A 16,829-nucleotide genomic window follows, 5' to 3' on the forward strand; every position below is an offset into this window, starting at 1 on the left:
TTATACATTAATATGATACACCTTAATTATGGATTCAAAATTTTTAGTATTATTCAAAAAATATTGATCTATAATTTTTAATTGTATTTAACAATTCAAATATTTTACAACTAATTATAATCATTAAAATACATTATTTGAAAAATTAAACATGTAAAAATACATATAAACATGTGATATTAGAAACTAACATATAAAAAAACTCAAACAACTACTGCATCATGTTTAACCAATATTTTATACTTATTTTGTGGTTAAATAAATCCTTAAATCAATAATTTTACCTGTTAAAAGTTTTAATATTCATAGATTAAAAGAGTTTTGATCCATACATTTGAGTGCCTAGTTAAGTATGTAAACTAAAATTTTATACCTAACCCATCGCATAATTGATCGGGCCTTGATTAGCTCGGTTTATTATTATTATTTAATTTCCCAATTTATTGGATAAATTTAGTGTGTGTTTTTACTTCTTTACACTTATATCCTGTATTTATTACCATTATCAAACTTACTCACTATTATTTTCTAAAAGCATTTAACTTCTTTATGTACAATATTAACAACTCAAATCATAATTTTTATTTGGATTTTTTTAATTTATATCTATTCCTTAAATCTTATCACAAATACTTTAAGTGGATCTCGTTTTTATTACACGAGTCATAACATTATTCGCTTTTCTCAACTTTGCATTATCACTATGTTGAAGTCTTTCATTTCACTTCTATTATCACTTAATTATATCATTTATCTTCCTTCCACTTAATTTTTTTTATAGATTTCATTTAATTTTCTTTTAGAGGCAAACAATGATTATTTAATTATGGACCGGAGTAAACGTTCTAAGTCCAACCCTCTTAGACATCTACTGACCTGGTCATTGTCAATAGATTCCTCGAGGTAATTGTTTTAATTAGAGTTTGCCTCTTTCACCTCAAGATTCGCAATTTTCCATTTTCACTTTTTATTTATTTATTTCATTCCTTAAGATCCAATCACTATTTATTTATCCAGACCAAAAAATTGCTAAATAATATTCACAATTTGTTTATTTTCTATCCTTCATGTTAAAACATTGTTATATTGTTAATTTGTTATATTTATGTGTTTAAATTTAGTTTTACTTACAATTTAATATTTTTAAATTTTAATATTGTACATATTTTACATGTTATTACAATTAATTAATTTCAAATAATACGTTTCATTATTTATTGTATATTATTTTTAGACATATGTTCTAAATCATGATTTCTACTTTCCACCAATTCTAATTATAAAACAATAAAATATTTAAATAAAAAGATTACTTTATAAGAAAATTAAAGAAATAGTAAAGGGGAATGTGGTGTGAACAAAATTCAACGGCTCAAAAAGGGTCGCCTAACCGTTTTTCCCGGCAACTTTCTCTCTTTTTGTAGTTTGATTGCTTAATTCAACATCTTCTCATTTCCTTGCTTTCCCTCACTTCTCTCGTTAACAATGAAGTTGCAAATGTTTGTTTCCTGAGAAAAAAAATAATTTCCTCAATTTACCAAATGGACCTATCAAGCTTGAAACTTAGCATTGTCATGTTGTTTTCTATCCAAACCATTGCACGTATTTCTAGTGATTTGGGATTCTGATTCCTTCTGGATGAAGAAGGGTAAATTTTTTATTTCTTTTTTGTGAAAAAAAATGGGCGATAAGAAGAAATTAAAGGAGGATGAGAAAATCGAGAAGTCGATTCGAGCTCTTCTCAAACTTCCCGAGAATAAAAGATGCATTAATTGCAATCTTTTGGTACGCTTTACCCTTTCTCTTGTTTTTCTTAGACAATGCATTTGAAAATTTGTTTTTATCAAAAGCATTGCATTTAATATTCTTTAAATTGAAGTATAAACTTTGAATAATTTTTTTTTGGCAGGGTCCCCAATATGTTTGTACCACTTTCTCTACTTTTGTTTGCACCACCTGCAGCGGAATACAGTAAGTTTTAGTAATTTCATATTTGAGATCTAATCGCAATAATAATGAGGTCTAGCGCACTTCATTATTGACTTTGAGCGTTTTTTAAATTATTTCAGTAGGGAATTCACTCATAGGGTGAAATCTGTATCAATGGCTAAATTTACTGAAGAAGAAGAGAATGCTCTTCGAGAAGGAGGAAATGAGGTCCGTGATGAACAATCATTTCTGATATCTTTGCTTCCGGTTTCTTATTGCTAACTTGTTTCTCGTTATTTTGCAGAGAGCAAGACAAATTTACTTCAAGGCATGGGATCCTCAACGCAATTCTTACCCTGATGCCAGGTAATCAAGCATCTTTTTCCTTTAAATTCTTTTATGCCTCATTAGAAATATGTCTTGATGCATCTATATTTGCTTTCAGTAATCTTCATATGCTCCGAAAGTTCATCAAGCATGTCTATGTGGATAGGAGATACACTGGTGAGAGGAGTGAAAGGCTTCCAAGTCTGGAAGTGGTAATGTTTCTGGTTAACCACCCACACACCTATATATACATATATTGTACACATAAATTTTATATTTCATGTGACCGATGGCTTAGTCAACAATTTTTTTGGTGCTCTCAATCAAATGCCACTCCAATGTTTTTACTCTTAATAGATTCCTGTACGTATTATACAGGGATACAGGACGGAATCCCCAGAAATCAAGAGGGTCATTGTGTTTACTGGTAGAACCAAAAGTCCACTTTATGGTAATAGGCATGAATGGAGCTCTAATGAAGGATTTAGTCCTGCTGGAAAAAGTGGTGCTGTTAGGGGTTTCTATAATGAGTCAATAAATTCTAGATATGAAGGTTCCCCTAGAAACCATCGGCACATTGAGATTATTGATCACAGGCTCCGTCGTGATGGCCCTGGAAGTGCCATACAAAAAGATAACCCCAACATTCGACAGAGAGAACCTGTGACACGAAGCATGTCATCTAGCAACCTATCGGATAGGTCTGCACCTCCAGTGGTGCGCCCCATTAGAGATATTTTGGGGGAGAATGCTCCTGCCTTGAAGGTGGGTGAACATTCAAAAGAAAATACTGGAAATGATACTGTTGCTAAAAACCAGGTGAGGTTGCTACATCTTCAAGTAATATGACTCTAAAAGGATTTTATGTGTGTATTCGAACCATTTATATCTATTTGAATGCTTAATACATATAAATAGATTTGTGAATGAACTGACTTCATAGAGTGAGATTTTAATTGTGCCCAGGGGAAGCTGTGGATGACGCTTTACTTGTAGTTTAGCAGTTTGAAAACTTTGTCACTTGCTTTTAGTAGTTTGGCAGATTTTCGTACCGTGTTACTATTCCTTGTGGCGCTTCAGAACACTCTTTGCACTTATGTTGTTATTTTTACACTTTGCAGAAGATTTCACCACCTAGTGGTATTGAAAGTTTGATTGATTTCAGTATGGATTCTGAGCCGTCTAATGCTGCGGCAACACCAAATATGCAGCAAGTGCCGCCATCAAGCAAAGGTGGTAACCAGTCATCAGATGAACTCTCTTCAAAGGGAAAAGCACCTCCGGCCTCCAATGCAAATCCTTTGGATTTTTTACTATTTGATCTTGCAGCTCCCTCTGCGGTACCTGTTGATAATGTCTTAGCAGTACCGAGCACCTCAGGTGCTCCATCAACTGCATCTGGACAGAACACTTCATTAAACAGTATTTCTCCAGCAGCACCTGAAGGACAGCTTTTCACTTTGACAAGTTCCAGCAGCTCTTCACCAGTTCCACCGGCAGTCAATGTCCCACAAGTTCAATCTCCTCACGGGCATGTCTTTTCCAGCATGCAAAAACATCAGTCTTCCCTTTTCCCTGCTTCTGATAATAGCTTTTTTACTGAACAAAGTAATCAAACAACTGAAGCATCGAATAGCCAGGTTATCATTGGAATTGATTAGAAGTTGTTGGAAACTAAATAAACCTGAAAAACATAACCGTACTTTAATCAAATATGGTGTGAACTTCATTTCACTTGCTAACTCTGTTGCTTCTTGTTATTATTTGCAGCCCGGTACAACGTTGCTGATGCATAATGCTCAACCCTCTTCCTCTACTGAACAATCGTCAGAAGCCACCTCCAAATCAACTGAAGAAACAAAGTCTGGCGGAAGAAAGGAACTTCCGCAGGTGATGGTTGTCTTCAATTGTGTAAGATGTTTATGAATTCTCTTAACAGTTTATGCTGCCCTTCTAGCAGGATCTCTTTGCTACAAGCTATGGGTCTGCCCCTGCTGCAGTTCCGGGTTGGCAAACTGGTCTACCACATGGAGTTGCGTTTGGTTTGCAGTATTATCCTAATGCAATGGTATCCTGTGCCATAGAATTTTTGAATTCTGTAACTTCTATGCTTATTCTTGCTTGATATTTGGAATGGTTAAACTTTATGTATATGCTTTCAGCATTCAGCAGCATTTTCAAGCATTTCAAAGGCAAATCCATTTGATCTTAGTGGCGATACGACTCCAGCACAAGCACCACAAGTAGGCACCTAATTTGTCATTGCTTTTTTACTCTCAAATCTTTTAAAATACAAAAAAAGTTTGACTTTTCTAAATTCAGTTGATAATTATCATTTTATGAATGACACTATTTTTATATCAAAATTCTTTTTTGAGGTTTCAAGAGTTTTTATTCTTGTTCTGATACACCGACACGGCTTCTATATCTCCAAAGTATTCATATCTTTTGTATCTATGAACTTGCTCTAACTTCAAAACGTACATGGCTTAATTGTTGATTGTTTTGTAGTTTCCTCAGATGACATCTATTCTTGGGACCCTCCCTAGCATCCAAGATCCTACTGCTTTGTCTCCCAAACCCAGTACTGATGCCCCATCCCATTCATCGCATTTTGCGTCCATATTGACGCCAGAATCACCTTCCACATTGGCTACGCCTTCTAGTAAATTCACTTCTCTTCTAATCATGCTAAATGTTCATACTAATGTAGTTTTTCTCACGCTTACAAGGCGTTTATGATCCTAGGTGCATACATGGGGAATCAATCACACAGTGGTGTTCCATCTCCCAGGTTACATTTCATTCTGGTAGTCTTCTATTATTTAGCATCGATCACATAGTATTAAGACAGTATTAAAAGTATGCCGATGTAAATGGTATGGTCTAAAAGTGACATGGCTGGACACAAAAACTTTGCAGGCACATATAGTAGTGTTTTCCTTCAACTAGCATGCATATTAAGCTTAAAAACAATGGTTTGTTCTAACTTTCATGAAAATAGAAAACAAGTTAAGATTTTGAATCACAATTGCAGACCACAAGGTATAGGTGGTTTCGGCAGTGATGAACGCAACCTGGGTTTCTTAAATGCAACTCAGAGACCTGCAGGTGGACAACCAGCATCTAATCCTCCCAACACTTTTCCTACAATGGGACCAAATCCATTTGGATAAAGGAAAAAAAAAAAAGATACCCAGTCATACTCCCATTACTTTTGTTTTGAACCTCTGAAGATCCTAAAGCAAAAGTGAAGTTCTTTTTCTGGTTGGAAATCGGAAACAGAAAAGCCGCATGACTGACTGACTGACTAACTGACTGATGATGTCTTCTGACTTTTGTGCATCTTTGACACAGAATTACAGTATCAAAGACGATCCAATAGTAATGCATGAAAAGTCACGATTCTGGAGGCAATGGAATCCTCCCTGTAAATTTCTCATAGCCATTATTTATTTTCTTTCTTCCTGCTTGGTTCAATCTCCTTTCATTGTCATTTTTCTTTGTTCATCTGTTGTAGTCGCACCATTTTATAATGACCGTAATACTGTAAGAGATTATTTCTACATCCCCATACACATCAAATATGCTGAACCTTTCTTGCTATGATCTCTTAGGGTATTGCATTGCATGTATGAGTTGATTGCTAACTTTATGAACTTGTCATGTACATCACTTGATATTCAGTTTACTCACAATTAAGCAATTTAACCTATAAGTTGCGAACTTTTTTTTTCTTTTTCTTTTTATTTCTTTGCCATGATTAAGCAATACATAACCTTCCATTTTTGTAAACTTACCCTTCAAGATAACCTTCCATTTTTGTAAACTTACCCTTCAAGCAACCATTGTACTAAAGCTAACTGGCACCTTTATAAATTGAAATTTCCGGATCCTGACAAGTAGTATTTCAGCTTCAATAACTGTATCAAGTATATAGTGTAGGTAGCACAAACAAAGTTACTGGTACAGATCAAATCGGATTATGCATCATAGATTCATAGACATCTGATAAAGAACTAAGCAATAATGTGGAGAATTTTTTATGTTACATTCACTAAAGTTACCTAACAAAACAAACCTCAAAGTATCAAGAACAGGCGATTGCCTAACGTAAAGGGGTTGAATTCTTTTGTCACGAGCTTTTTCAATTACGATAGGTGCCGATTTTTTTATATTTGGGAAGGTATCTTCAATCCAGCTTTACCGAAGAGAATAAATAATCCACAAACCAGAAAGATGAAAGGAATCCGACTGTGCCTGTCGCAAACATGATTGCTAGAACCATGAAGAGAGAATACCCCAAGTAGAGAGTGGAGAACACAGGTCCACTCAAACTCTTAAGATCAAATACGAGATAGTTTATGGAGTACAAGAAGATGTAGATTGCAACTGAACCGGAGCAAAGAAAGATTTCCACCACCATTTCCAGTCCTCCACACAGAGATGCATGCAAGTTCCAGCACCAAGAACTAACAACCGGGATGGGTAATTCTGAACTGGAATTTCCCGAGGGATCTGGTTGGTTCGAACAGGGTATTCGATATGTGGTGCCTTAGCCCCAAAGTATCCACCAATTAGGTGAGTGGAACTGAGATGCAGAACCAAAGCAGAAGTAGAATAACAAAGAGAGAAAACGGAATAGCTCCTGTGCTGTGACTTCCCCGCAACAGGAAATTTAAAGTGGTCAGTATCAAAAAGGCAATGCCAGGGAAGAAACACGCAGCCTTCCAAGCGACGGAAGCCCATCCCCTGTGATCGCCACAGCCAATTGTTCTCCAAAGACGAACTGAAACATAACCAGCTGTAATACCAAGAATAAGGTAGAAAAATAGCATACCTGTAATAAGAGTTCCACGGGATGCTGGTGACATAAACCCAACAGCAGCAAATAATATTGTCACAACTGCCATCCCAAGGATCTGAACTCCATCCCCAACCATAATACACAAGAGAGCAGGATTGGATGGGGCATGGAAAACATCCCCGACAACTAGCTTCCACCCAGATAACACCTCAGTCATCTGGGCTTGGGCCTCCTTGTCAAGCTCCTCATATCGGGTAAGATCGCGCCTGACAGTCCTTAAGAATATCACAAGTACAATACCAGCAAGGAAAGTGATCACCATAAGAGAATTCAAGATTGAGAGAACCAATGGACTTTGGATATGTCCATCTTCAAATAAGCATCCCAACGAGACGACCACTTGATATCAATCTCCTCAAAAGCAACCTCATAGGTGAAGACAATTGGCTCACCTTCCTTGATGGGCGTTGATACAGTAGTTGAGTCGCATTAAATCGGAGATGGGTACTTTTCATACATTTCAAGTTCTTAACCAAGTTACCATTATGCGTGGCACTGCAAGGAACAACCTCAAAACCAACAACCACCTATCCATGCACATCCGATCCCCCATTGCCGATACCGGGCATAACCTCGGCATCCCCGGTCCCCCTCATACGAGCCACATTCGTTTCCTCATACTTATGAACAAGCACCTTAAATTTCAAATGATTAAACACATAATAGGCGTCCTGTATGTTAACCCCAGCAGGGTATTCTGTCCACCTCAACATAAAACCCTCTTTCTTAGTATATCTTATCGCAGTCAAATTGTCGAGAATCAAGTTAACCTGATACATCTCATCATTCCTTTCCTTCAACAACTTAAAATCATCAGCTGATAACTTATTGGATTGACACAAGAAGATCTCAGTCTCATTAGTATACATCTTAAACATATACGGTGAGTTCTCAATCCGGTCTCCCATGAGAAGCTCACCAAGATTTTCAGCACCATCCTTAACACCCTCCTTAGGCTTACAAAAGGGTAAACTGTAATAGCTAAATGACATTTCAGTGTCGATGGAAGTTAAGGAATTCACTTTGACAGACAAATAGCATCCAACTACATGTTTGCGAGGGTAACTACCTGGCAGATAAAACCCATATCCAGATTGAAATATCAAACAAATTGCCGATACCCAGGCCGCAAAATTACCCATTAATTCCAATTTTTTTTATCAGATCAGGAAAACCCCAGATCGAGAAATGAGGTTATCCAATACTTTTCAGTTTTTAAGGTATGTATCTGAGTCTAGTGGTTGATATTTTTTTTAGTGATGAATATAATATTTTAATTTATTATATAATAACTTGATAAAATTTTAATTGTTAAATTAAAATTAATTATTATATATTTATAACACCATATAAAACATCATATAAGTTTAAATCCTAAAATTGTGGCTTATTAGATTAGGTGTAGTTAAATTTATTGTAAAAAAGAAGAAGCAACATACACGTTTTGATGCCAGATATTTTTTTGTGTTATTAGGTAATGCAATAGAAACCATTTAAGAGGAAGTTATATGTGAACTGATTTGGCACCCTTTTCTTCTTTTTTGACTTCTGTCCACATGGGAAAAGCAAGCACACAAAACAAGAGCAATTTACACAAACCATGCCAAATGTCAGCCTTCAATTACGATTCTAAACTAAAAATGTATAAAGGTTATTACAGTCATGTGATTGGATTAGATTTCAAGTTTTCAACAATAAAATATTATTAAAAGCAACAGTTATGAATTTTAAAAACATTAAATATTATAAATTATAAAACTAATCTAAAAACATTTTGAATTCACTAAATGTGTATCTTATATTTTGAAATATACATAACTCGATGATATTTTATACATTATATGTACCTTGAAAAGATTACACATGATCACCCCATCATGTGCATGTATAAGAGATTAATTTCCCAAAACTATGGGAGACATCGTACATATAATATGTTCATGTGTAATTCTCATTCTATGCAATGTATAATTTCATATATCAATATTCCAGTATCTATCTGGTGCAAGAAATAAATAGTATGGACGAACTAGCAAAAGAAAAGAAAAAAAAGGCATTCGAAATAAATAAACTAGCATATTAGTAAGATTCTAATAGAATTGTATATGTAACTACTTAATTAGATTACTGAAAACAATGTCAAACTGGTAATAGGTGCAGGAAATATATAATTCAAATGAAAAACAAAATACAAGCCATTAAGTGACTTGAATAAAGAGAAGCAATGACCATAATCTGGTTGAATGTAAGTCCCTGTTATATCCTTGAGCTGTGGAGACGCTTTGCCACTGCAATTGAAAAATTAAAAGGTGTTGGACTGACTAATATAAAATAAGAATAACTTGTTCTTTTAAAGAGGCCAAGCATAGAGTGAAGGGGAAGGCATCACACGGCGGACATTTAAGTTCAGCATTCAACATATCCGAGCATTGCAGTGACACCAAGTTGCCGGATTTATAGTAATAGCAGAAGATAAGATTCGGAGTCCAAATGATAACACCGTCATCGAAAACGGGATCAAAAGCTAAAGGCTGGAATTTTGCATTCATGGCTGGAAACATGGTCCTCAAATCAACCAGATTAGGATGTTTGATCAATGCCTCTAAGCTAACACAATGCATCAGAATCCATTCACGAGTATCAACATTAAACACCCAAATTGGCACTAATCTTAAAAGTTCATCGATCTGTGCAAACTGAAGGCGTTCCCCACATGAACCAATACACCCTTTTCTTCTTCTAAGCCTTGTCATGCTATGTTCTCTATCAGGGAGCTTAACATGATCACAAACACATCAACATAGCATCTTCAATGGCGGTATCGACATAATCCAAATACCTTTTTGTTCAAGTAATCGAATCTTTTATCTAAACTAGTGGAAGTATCATCATCATTAACTAGGTCCTTCACTTTGCCGATGTATTTCACTTTGCGTTTAAGCCATATGCCATTACATGAATAGAAGATGTACAGAATACCTTTGTGTTTGGGGAAGTTAAAGATTTAAAAATAAAAATGCAGTTTTTTTGCCAGGTTTCCAATACCTAATATCTACTGCAAGAACAGAAAAAACCCCGAATGCCCTTAGTCAAAGGGACGAGGAGAGTGTTCTTGGTACTCGGATTCCACAAAATATACTTATCTCCAGAGGATGTTGGAAGAGCATTAAACCATCGCGAGAGTCGAGCAAACAATGATGAACATTTGCAAACACAATAGCATTGCATTAGAATCTTAGGCGGCAAACAACAAAGCATTTAAACACATGCCAATCGAATTCAGACACAATAACATTGATATATTTGTCAAAATTATAATTCATAGAACTATTCTAAATTTTTTGACATTACTATATAATATATTTAATTTAAATTGCAATTCAAATTGATACAATATTATTAACTACTCTAACATTACTAAATATATTTCACTTAAATTGCAATTTAAATTTATACAATTTTGTTCATCCATGGAACTACTCTGACATTATTAAATATATTTTATTTAAATACAATTCAAATTTATACAATTTTGTTGATCCATAAAACTATTGTTTGACATTACTAAATGCATTTCATTTAAATTGCAATTCAAATTTATAAGAAATTTAATTTTTACATAAATAGTTTTATTAAAATTTATAAAATAAGCATAAACCAATTAAATTTTTAGAATATAAAATATATGGAAAAGTTAATTCTTATCATTTTAAAATTTGTGAAGTAGGTAAGAAAAGATTGAATGTGTAGCATTAAACATGAGCGGTGTCACCCCTCACTCAAAAGAGAAAGATATTTCAAAATATAAATAAAAGAAATGGTCTCTTAGTCATATATCGTTCGACTTGTAGCGTAAGATACATAGAATTTTATCATTGGATGCTTGTTGTGACCCCAAAAATTGATTTTGTGAGAGGGGCAAGCTGTGTCGCATCAACTATTTTAAAGTTTCAAACAGATTCAACTTATAGATTTTTCCAATTTTAAAATTATTTTATTTAGTCAATATATTTTTAAAATTTTAAAATAAAATACATATGTTGATTTATTTATATCACCAAACATCAATGATGTTTTGTTGATTAAAATATAATATATATATATATATATATATATGTAAATGTAATGTGGTGGAGTTTCTTTTTTGCATGCTATGCATATGATAAGGTGATGTGGAGCCTGTCAGCCCTGTAAATTTACAGGTGTACGGATGCAGCTCGTTTCCCTATGTGGTCCAATGAAATACGGGAGCGGCACGTGTTGGGAGTACGGAGAGGGGAGCAGCAAATAGGCTAATGCTGCCTACGGTGGTGCCATCATAGAGTTTGTTGGGTTATTGCAGTCTACCTCGGGCGTGGGGACCTGCCTCACCTCCTGTCCTGCTTTATCTTTTTGGGTCAAATGTTAGCTACCTTGGCCAATTGCATTTCTTTTTTTCTAATACTCTGAAGTAAGAAATTGAAAAAAAATATTATATTACTTCTAAAACATAATGATGAAATGGAAAAAGAAAAACTGTATATCTTAAGGATTAAAAAATATTTTATCTTTGACATCATTAATTTTAACAATAAAATTTAAAAAATATTAATTTTAAATAAAAATATAGAAACTCAATATTTCAAAATTAAGATATAAGGATTAAAATTTCAATTTCAAACAAATACAAGGATCTCTAACTTTTCTTCATTTTATAAAACAAAATACAATTAGCAAATTATGATAAATTTTAATGAATTTTTAGTATAAAGGGGTTTATACCTAATATATAAAAAAATTATGACTTTTAAGTTTGGATTATACCCTAACATGACTCTTACTCTCTTTTTTCTATGACAATGCGAATTCATTTTAGTATGGTATTATATATTGTTATTTGCTGTGGGGTTGAGAAATAAGTTTTAAATAATGACAAAAGTCTTCTATCTACCATTGTTTTTACAATTAAAAAAGTATTTGAAAACACACTTTTATTGAAATGAATTTACTTTTGAATGACTTTGCAAGTATGGATTAGGTTAAATTTGAGAATAAATGAAAAATTGAATGTTAACCAAAAGTCTAGTATATAATTTAACATTTGTGTTTGAGGCAGTGGTAAGTAATTTAAGATTGACTCACTTGTACATAAAACCTTCTCATTATAAAAATATATCATAAACTTTGAAATGTAAGTTTTCTATCAAATACCAATTTTCTAATTAAAGAAAGTTGTTGGAATCAATAATCAAAAATTGGCATCTTTCTCCAAAATAAATGGTAGAATACAAAGTTAGGTGAGAATTTAGAAGAAAAATATATATCATAAATGCAAGCAAACCAATAGTGACCTAGAGAAGTAGACAATCCTTTCATCAAATACCAATTGTACCCACTTCTTCATGAGCTTCACATTGGAAGAGCATTGTCGTTTTTCGAAAACTAAAATGATTATTTTAATATATTAAATATTAAATATTTTAAGCAATCCATATTAATTCTTTGTAAAATTCAAATTGAATATGTAATTTATATATTTGAAATAAAATTTAATGACAGAAATAATTTTATATTAAAAGTAAATATTACATAAATTATATTGAATTATAAATAAAAGTTAAATTTAAAAATGTTTTTCTCGAAAGCAAATTTATCTGTTTAATATTAATTTACTTTTTCGAAAACAATTCTATTGAACCAAAAAAATAGTAAACAAAGCATTAAATTATTTCTCGTAAAAATTTGACTTTTAACTATTTTTCTTCACTTAAAATTCAAAATGCGTAAAAAAATTCACTGGCTTACAGCTTCATACCATCATTTGTTTTTAAGAGGTAAAAATGATGAAGCAGATGAGACAAAAGGCAACCAAATTAACCAACAAAGGGAACGTATAAAATTAATCTCAAACGTCAATGGTTGTCCCCCCTCCTGTTCCTGCATCATCATCATCATCATCATGATGGATCCCTTGGCCCTTTGTCTTTTCATTACACAATCTTCCAACAACCGCGCTTTCCTATTTTTTTCTTATTTTATTTCTTCTTCAAAACTCTTCTTCTTTTATCTCTCTCCCCCTTATCTTCTTCTTTGCTAAAGACCATCGAATCCTTCCCTCTCTTTCCAGTTTTCCGATCAACACAACATGGCTTTCGATGGTTTTGTCTCCGACAATACCAAAGACATGCAAACCCTTGCTCTAAACGAACCACCGCCATCAGCTGCTGACATCGATCATTGGGAAAGAGCTAAATGCAAGGCCGAGATAATGGGGCACCCTATGTACGACCAGTTGCTGGAAGCTCATGTTGCCTGTCTACGTGTTGCTACGCCTGTTGACCAGCTCGCTCAGATCGATGCTCAGTTAGCTAGGTCCCAAGATGTGTTGGCTAAGTACTCCTCGGCCGCTGCTGCCGCCGGTTCTGCTGAAGAAGAACTCGATCACTTCATGGTAACCCTTTTCTCTCCTCGTTTTGTGATCTGGGTCATTTGTGTTTTGTTCAGTTCTTGATTTTCTTTCGTTTTTGGGTAATCGTTGACCAACTGGTTTTAGGTTTTAACTCTTTGTTTAGTCATAAATTTATAATCCATTGGTTAGACTGAATTATTTTTTATGTTGATTATCATTTAAACAATAGTTAGATCTTTACTACCGAGGGTTTTAATTATTTTACAACAATATGTGACTATTTTAGGAAAGGATTTCTCTTCAAGCTAAAGTTGTTTGTTCTTTTAGCTTATATACACATCATTGGTGGTACTCAAAAACAGCTTAAAACTTTTAATCTAACCCTTTTGCCTTTTTTGGTTTACTGTATGATAATTTAGTGAAAGAAAAGGGCAGAGAGAGAGAGAGAGAGAGAGGAGTTTATAGATGTTTTATGTTAGGATCAGTATTTTATATGTCAGCTAATAGAAAATGAAAAATTAAAAAGGCTCAAGGAAAGTTTGTTCAAAAAAAAAAAAAACCAAGTGTCTTAATGAAAGGATACTCTACTTGAAGGTGTGCCTTGTGAAGTGAATCAGTATGAATTTTTGTGCCACCATAAGAGAAATGATCATTTTCCTAAGTAATGGGACTTTTGAAATGTTTTTCCTAAACAAATTGCTTAAAGGACCAAATTTTCACTTTTTTTTTAAGATTGTATGTCTGCAACTGTGAATTATACCTAATTTTTTCCCCTTTTTATATCATTTGGAATCATAAAATGCTGTTGGAGATAGCTGGAAGCATGATCTTGCTTTCAACTCCAGATGATGTAAACTAGAGCTAATTTCTCTGTCCAAGCTTCTATATGTCTCATATGTTCTTATGGATAGCAGATATTAATTGTTGTAATTAGGCATGAAGAAGTTACCTGGCCATACAAAGTACTATTTCAACAAGCTAGCTTTAGAATTCTTGTAAAATTGATGTTCATTTTCTTTATATTGTTCAGAAAATTGGAAGTGTTAACGTGGTATAGATACTTGATGCTGAGCAAAGAAAGTTTCAACCATAACAAACATTTATAATTAGGGTATGCTAGGTTGATTTCACACTGTTCATATATGAAAAAACAGGCATGATACTAGTTTAAACTCGAGGGAAGTTCAGGAAAGAGGCATTTAATTAAGAACTGCCATTATTTTCAAGAAAAGCAGAATATGGCATATGCTCCTTTAGAATTTTTTTTAAAGATTTCTGATATAAACCATACTATATGTAATCATCGGCATCTTTTCCATTTGAGTATTCTCTTTTTACTTCGGTATAGGCAAATTATGTTCTATTGCTTGGTTTCTTCAAAGACCAATTGCAACAACATGTTCGTGTTCATGCAATGGAAGCAGTTATGGCTTGCTGGGATCTTGAGCAATCACTTCAAAGTTTAACAGGTCAATCCTTCTCCCTGCTGGAAACAATTTCGAATAACATAGCTCCCTGTTTTGCCTTTCTTTTACCAACCTAGACAACATGACTAATGTAGACCAATGCTAATCGCTATGATCTTGTCATATTAATTCAATTGAAACCGGGAAAACGTCTATGCATAAGTCGTAATAATGAACTTATCCTTTCCCTGTTTATTTTGATTGTTTTGGAAAACTTAAGAGCTAAACTAGAAAGCATGGAACAGGTGTATCTCCAGGTGAAGGCACTGGTGCAACCATGTCTGATGATGAAGATGAAGTTGTAGATAGTGATACCAGCTTGTTTGATGGAAGTTTTGATGGGATTGACAGCATGGGGTTTGGCCCCCTCGTCCCATCCGAGACTGAGAGATCACTAATGGAGCGTGTTAGGCAAGAACTGAAGCACGAGCTGAAACAGGTATACGACTATTCGAACTTCATAGTAAAATGACTTGACATACACGCTACAGCTAAATTTGCTTCGGTCTTTCAGGGTTACAAAGAGAAAATTGTGGACATTAGAGAGGAAATTCTACGTAAGAGACGGGCTGGAAAGCTACCAGGCGATACGACCTCGTTTTTAAAAGCTTGGTGGCAGTCACATTCCAAATGGCCTTACCCAACTGTGAGTGTGATGTGTTTCCCTGGTAGTTCTGAACATCAAAATATGTTGCTTCCGACATTTTTATGACAAAAAGTGTTTTTTGCTAAAAATGTTTTTTTCAGGAAGAAGACAAAGCAAAATTAGTACAAGAAACAGGATTGCAGTTAAAGCAGATTAACAACTGGTTTATAAACCAGAGAAAAAGGAATTGGCATAGTAACCCCTCTACCTCTCTGAAGAGCAAACGTAAGAGGTAGGCTGCATACGTCGTGTTTATGTTCCTCGATCGAGATCAAGTTTTCTCGAAAACCATTGGCCACTTTTGCTTGGGAAAGAAGTAAGGCAGGTTAAACCTGCAATGACCACTTATTGTAAATTAAGAAAAAAATGAAAAGAACCCTTAGTAGAAACTCCATGTTTCGCTGTTGACCTGTTCATGGTAGTGGGAATTTGAGCTTGAATCAGTTCTAGTCTGAGTAATCTGGTGATAGTTAATGATATCTGTATAACAACTATGTTGCTTTAAATCCTTAATTTAGAGTAAATATGAGCTTAGTTGGATGTTTGCTGTAATTTTTCTGGGCTCATGCTTTTACATCTGCGAACAATAATGGCTTTTTAAGTCATAGGTTTATAATGTAATTTTATCTACTTGTTTATATATAAAACTAGTTTGTACCTGTGAAGTCGTTTATATAATGTAACGATGTTTCCAGCTGCTAAGATTAATGTCTACAATTTGCTGTGAGAAAACACCGTTTTGATTGACCAAAATTACGAAAGCTTGCTAATAAAAAAGCAATTATTATATGGGAGAGTATTTATGCATTACACGCGTGTAATAATATGATATTTTATTATTAAATAAAACAAAAATTGTATAAGATTTATAGTTAAATATTAATAATTTTATTGAAACATAATTAAATAATAAATAATTATAACTAAATGTTAAAATCTTAGATTGAAACTCATATTTTAAATTTAAAACACTAAACTTTAAATTATTAAATCAAGATTCGATCTGAGAGTTATTAATATTTATTAATATTTAATTGTACTTAAATAAAATTATTAATATTTATTTATAAAACATCTATTATTTTTGTTTTATTTAATGAAATCTTATATTATTATTCATTGATGATGCATGAGACTTATTCACCGATAGTCCATCAAATATTATTTCTTATTATATATAAGGAATGATATAATTTTTAGTCCTTA

General features: G+C 33.6%; 2 protein-coding genes and 1 pseudogene across 2 annotated transcripts; 2 read left to right on the forward strand and 1 right to left on the reverse strand.

Annotated features, from left to right (window-relative positions):
- Window positions 1-1,479: 1,479 nt before the first annotated feature.
- Window positions 1,480-5,733, forward strand: LOC105767889 (probable ADP-ribosylation factor GTPase-activating protein AGD14). Its single transcript, XM_012587455.2, has 13 exons — window positions 1,480-1,785; window positions 1,910-1,971; window positions 2,070-2,157; window positions 2,234-2,295; window positions 2,375-2,468; window positions 2,635-3,075; window positions 3,378-3,896; window positions 4,027-4,146; window positions 4,217-4,324; window positions 4,419-4,499; window positions 4,768-4,921; window positions 5,005-5,050; window positions 5,294-5,733. The coding sequence occupies exons 1-13, from the start codon at window positions 1,681-1,683 to the stop codon at window positions 5,430-5,432; spliced, it is 2,019 nt and encodes a 672-aa protein (XP_012442909.1). The 5' UTR covers window positions 1,480-1,680; the 3' UTR covers window positions 5,433-5,733.
- A 527-nt stretch (window positions 5,734-6,260) lies between these two features.
- LOC105767890 (transmembrane 9 superfamily member 11-like) lies at window positions 6,261-8,292 on the reverse strand (annotated as a pseudogene).
- A 4,784-nt stretch (window positions 8,293-13,076) lies between these two features.
- LOC105767687 (homeobox protein knotted-1-like 3) lies at window positions 13,077-16,282 on the forward strand. The gene is made up of 5 exons (XM_012587262.2): window positions 13,077-13,553; window positions 14,860-14,980; window positions 15,223-15,416; window positions 15,492-15,623; window positions 15,725-16,282. Exons 1-5 carry the CDS (start codon window positions 13,248-13,250, stop codon window positions 15,857-15,859), a joined length of 888 nt encoding a protein of 295 aa, XP_012442716.1. The 5' UTR covers window positions 13,077-13,247; the 3' UTR covers window positions 15,860-16,282.
- Window positions 16,283-16,829: the final 547 nt, after the last annotated feature.

This window comes from Gossypium raimondii, chromosome 5, assembly GCF_025698545.1.
Source record: "Gossypium raimondii isolate GPD5lz chromosome 5, ASM2569854v1, whole genome shotgun sequence".
Lineage (NCBI taxonomy): Eukaryota > Viridiplantae > Streptophyta > Magnoliopsida > Malvales > Malvaceae > Gossypium > Gossypium raimondii.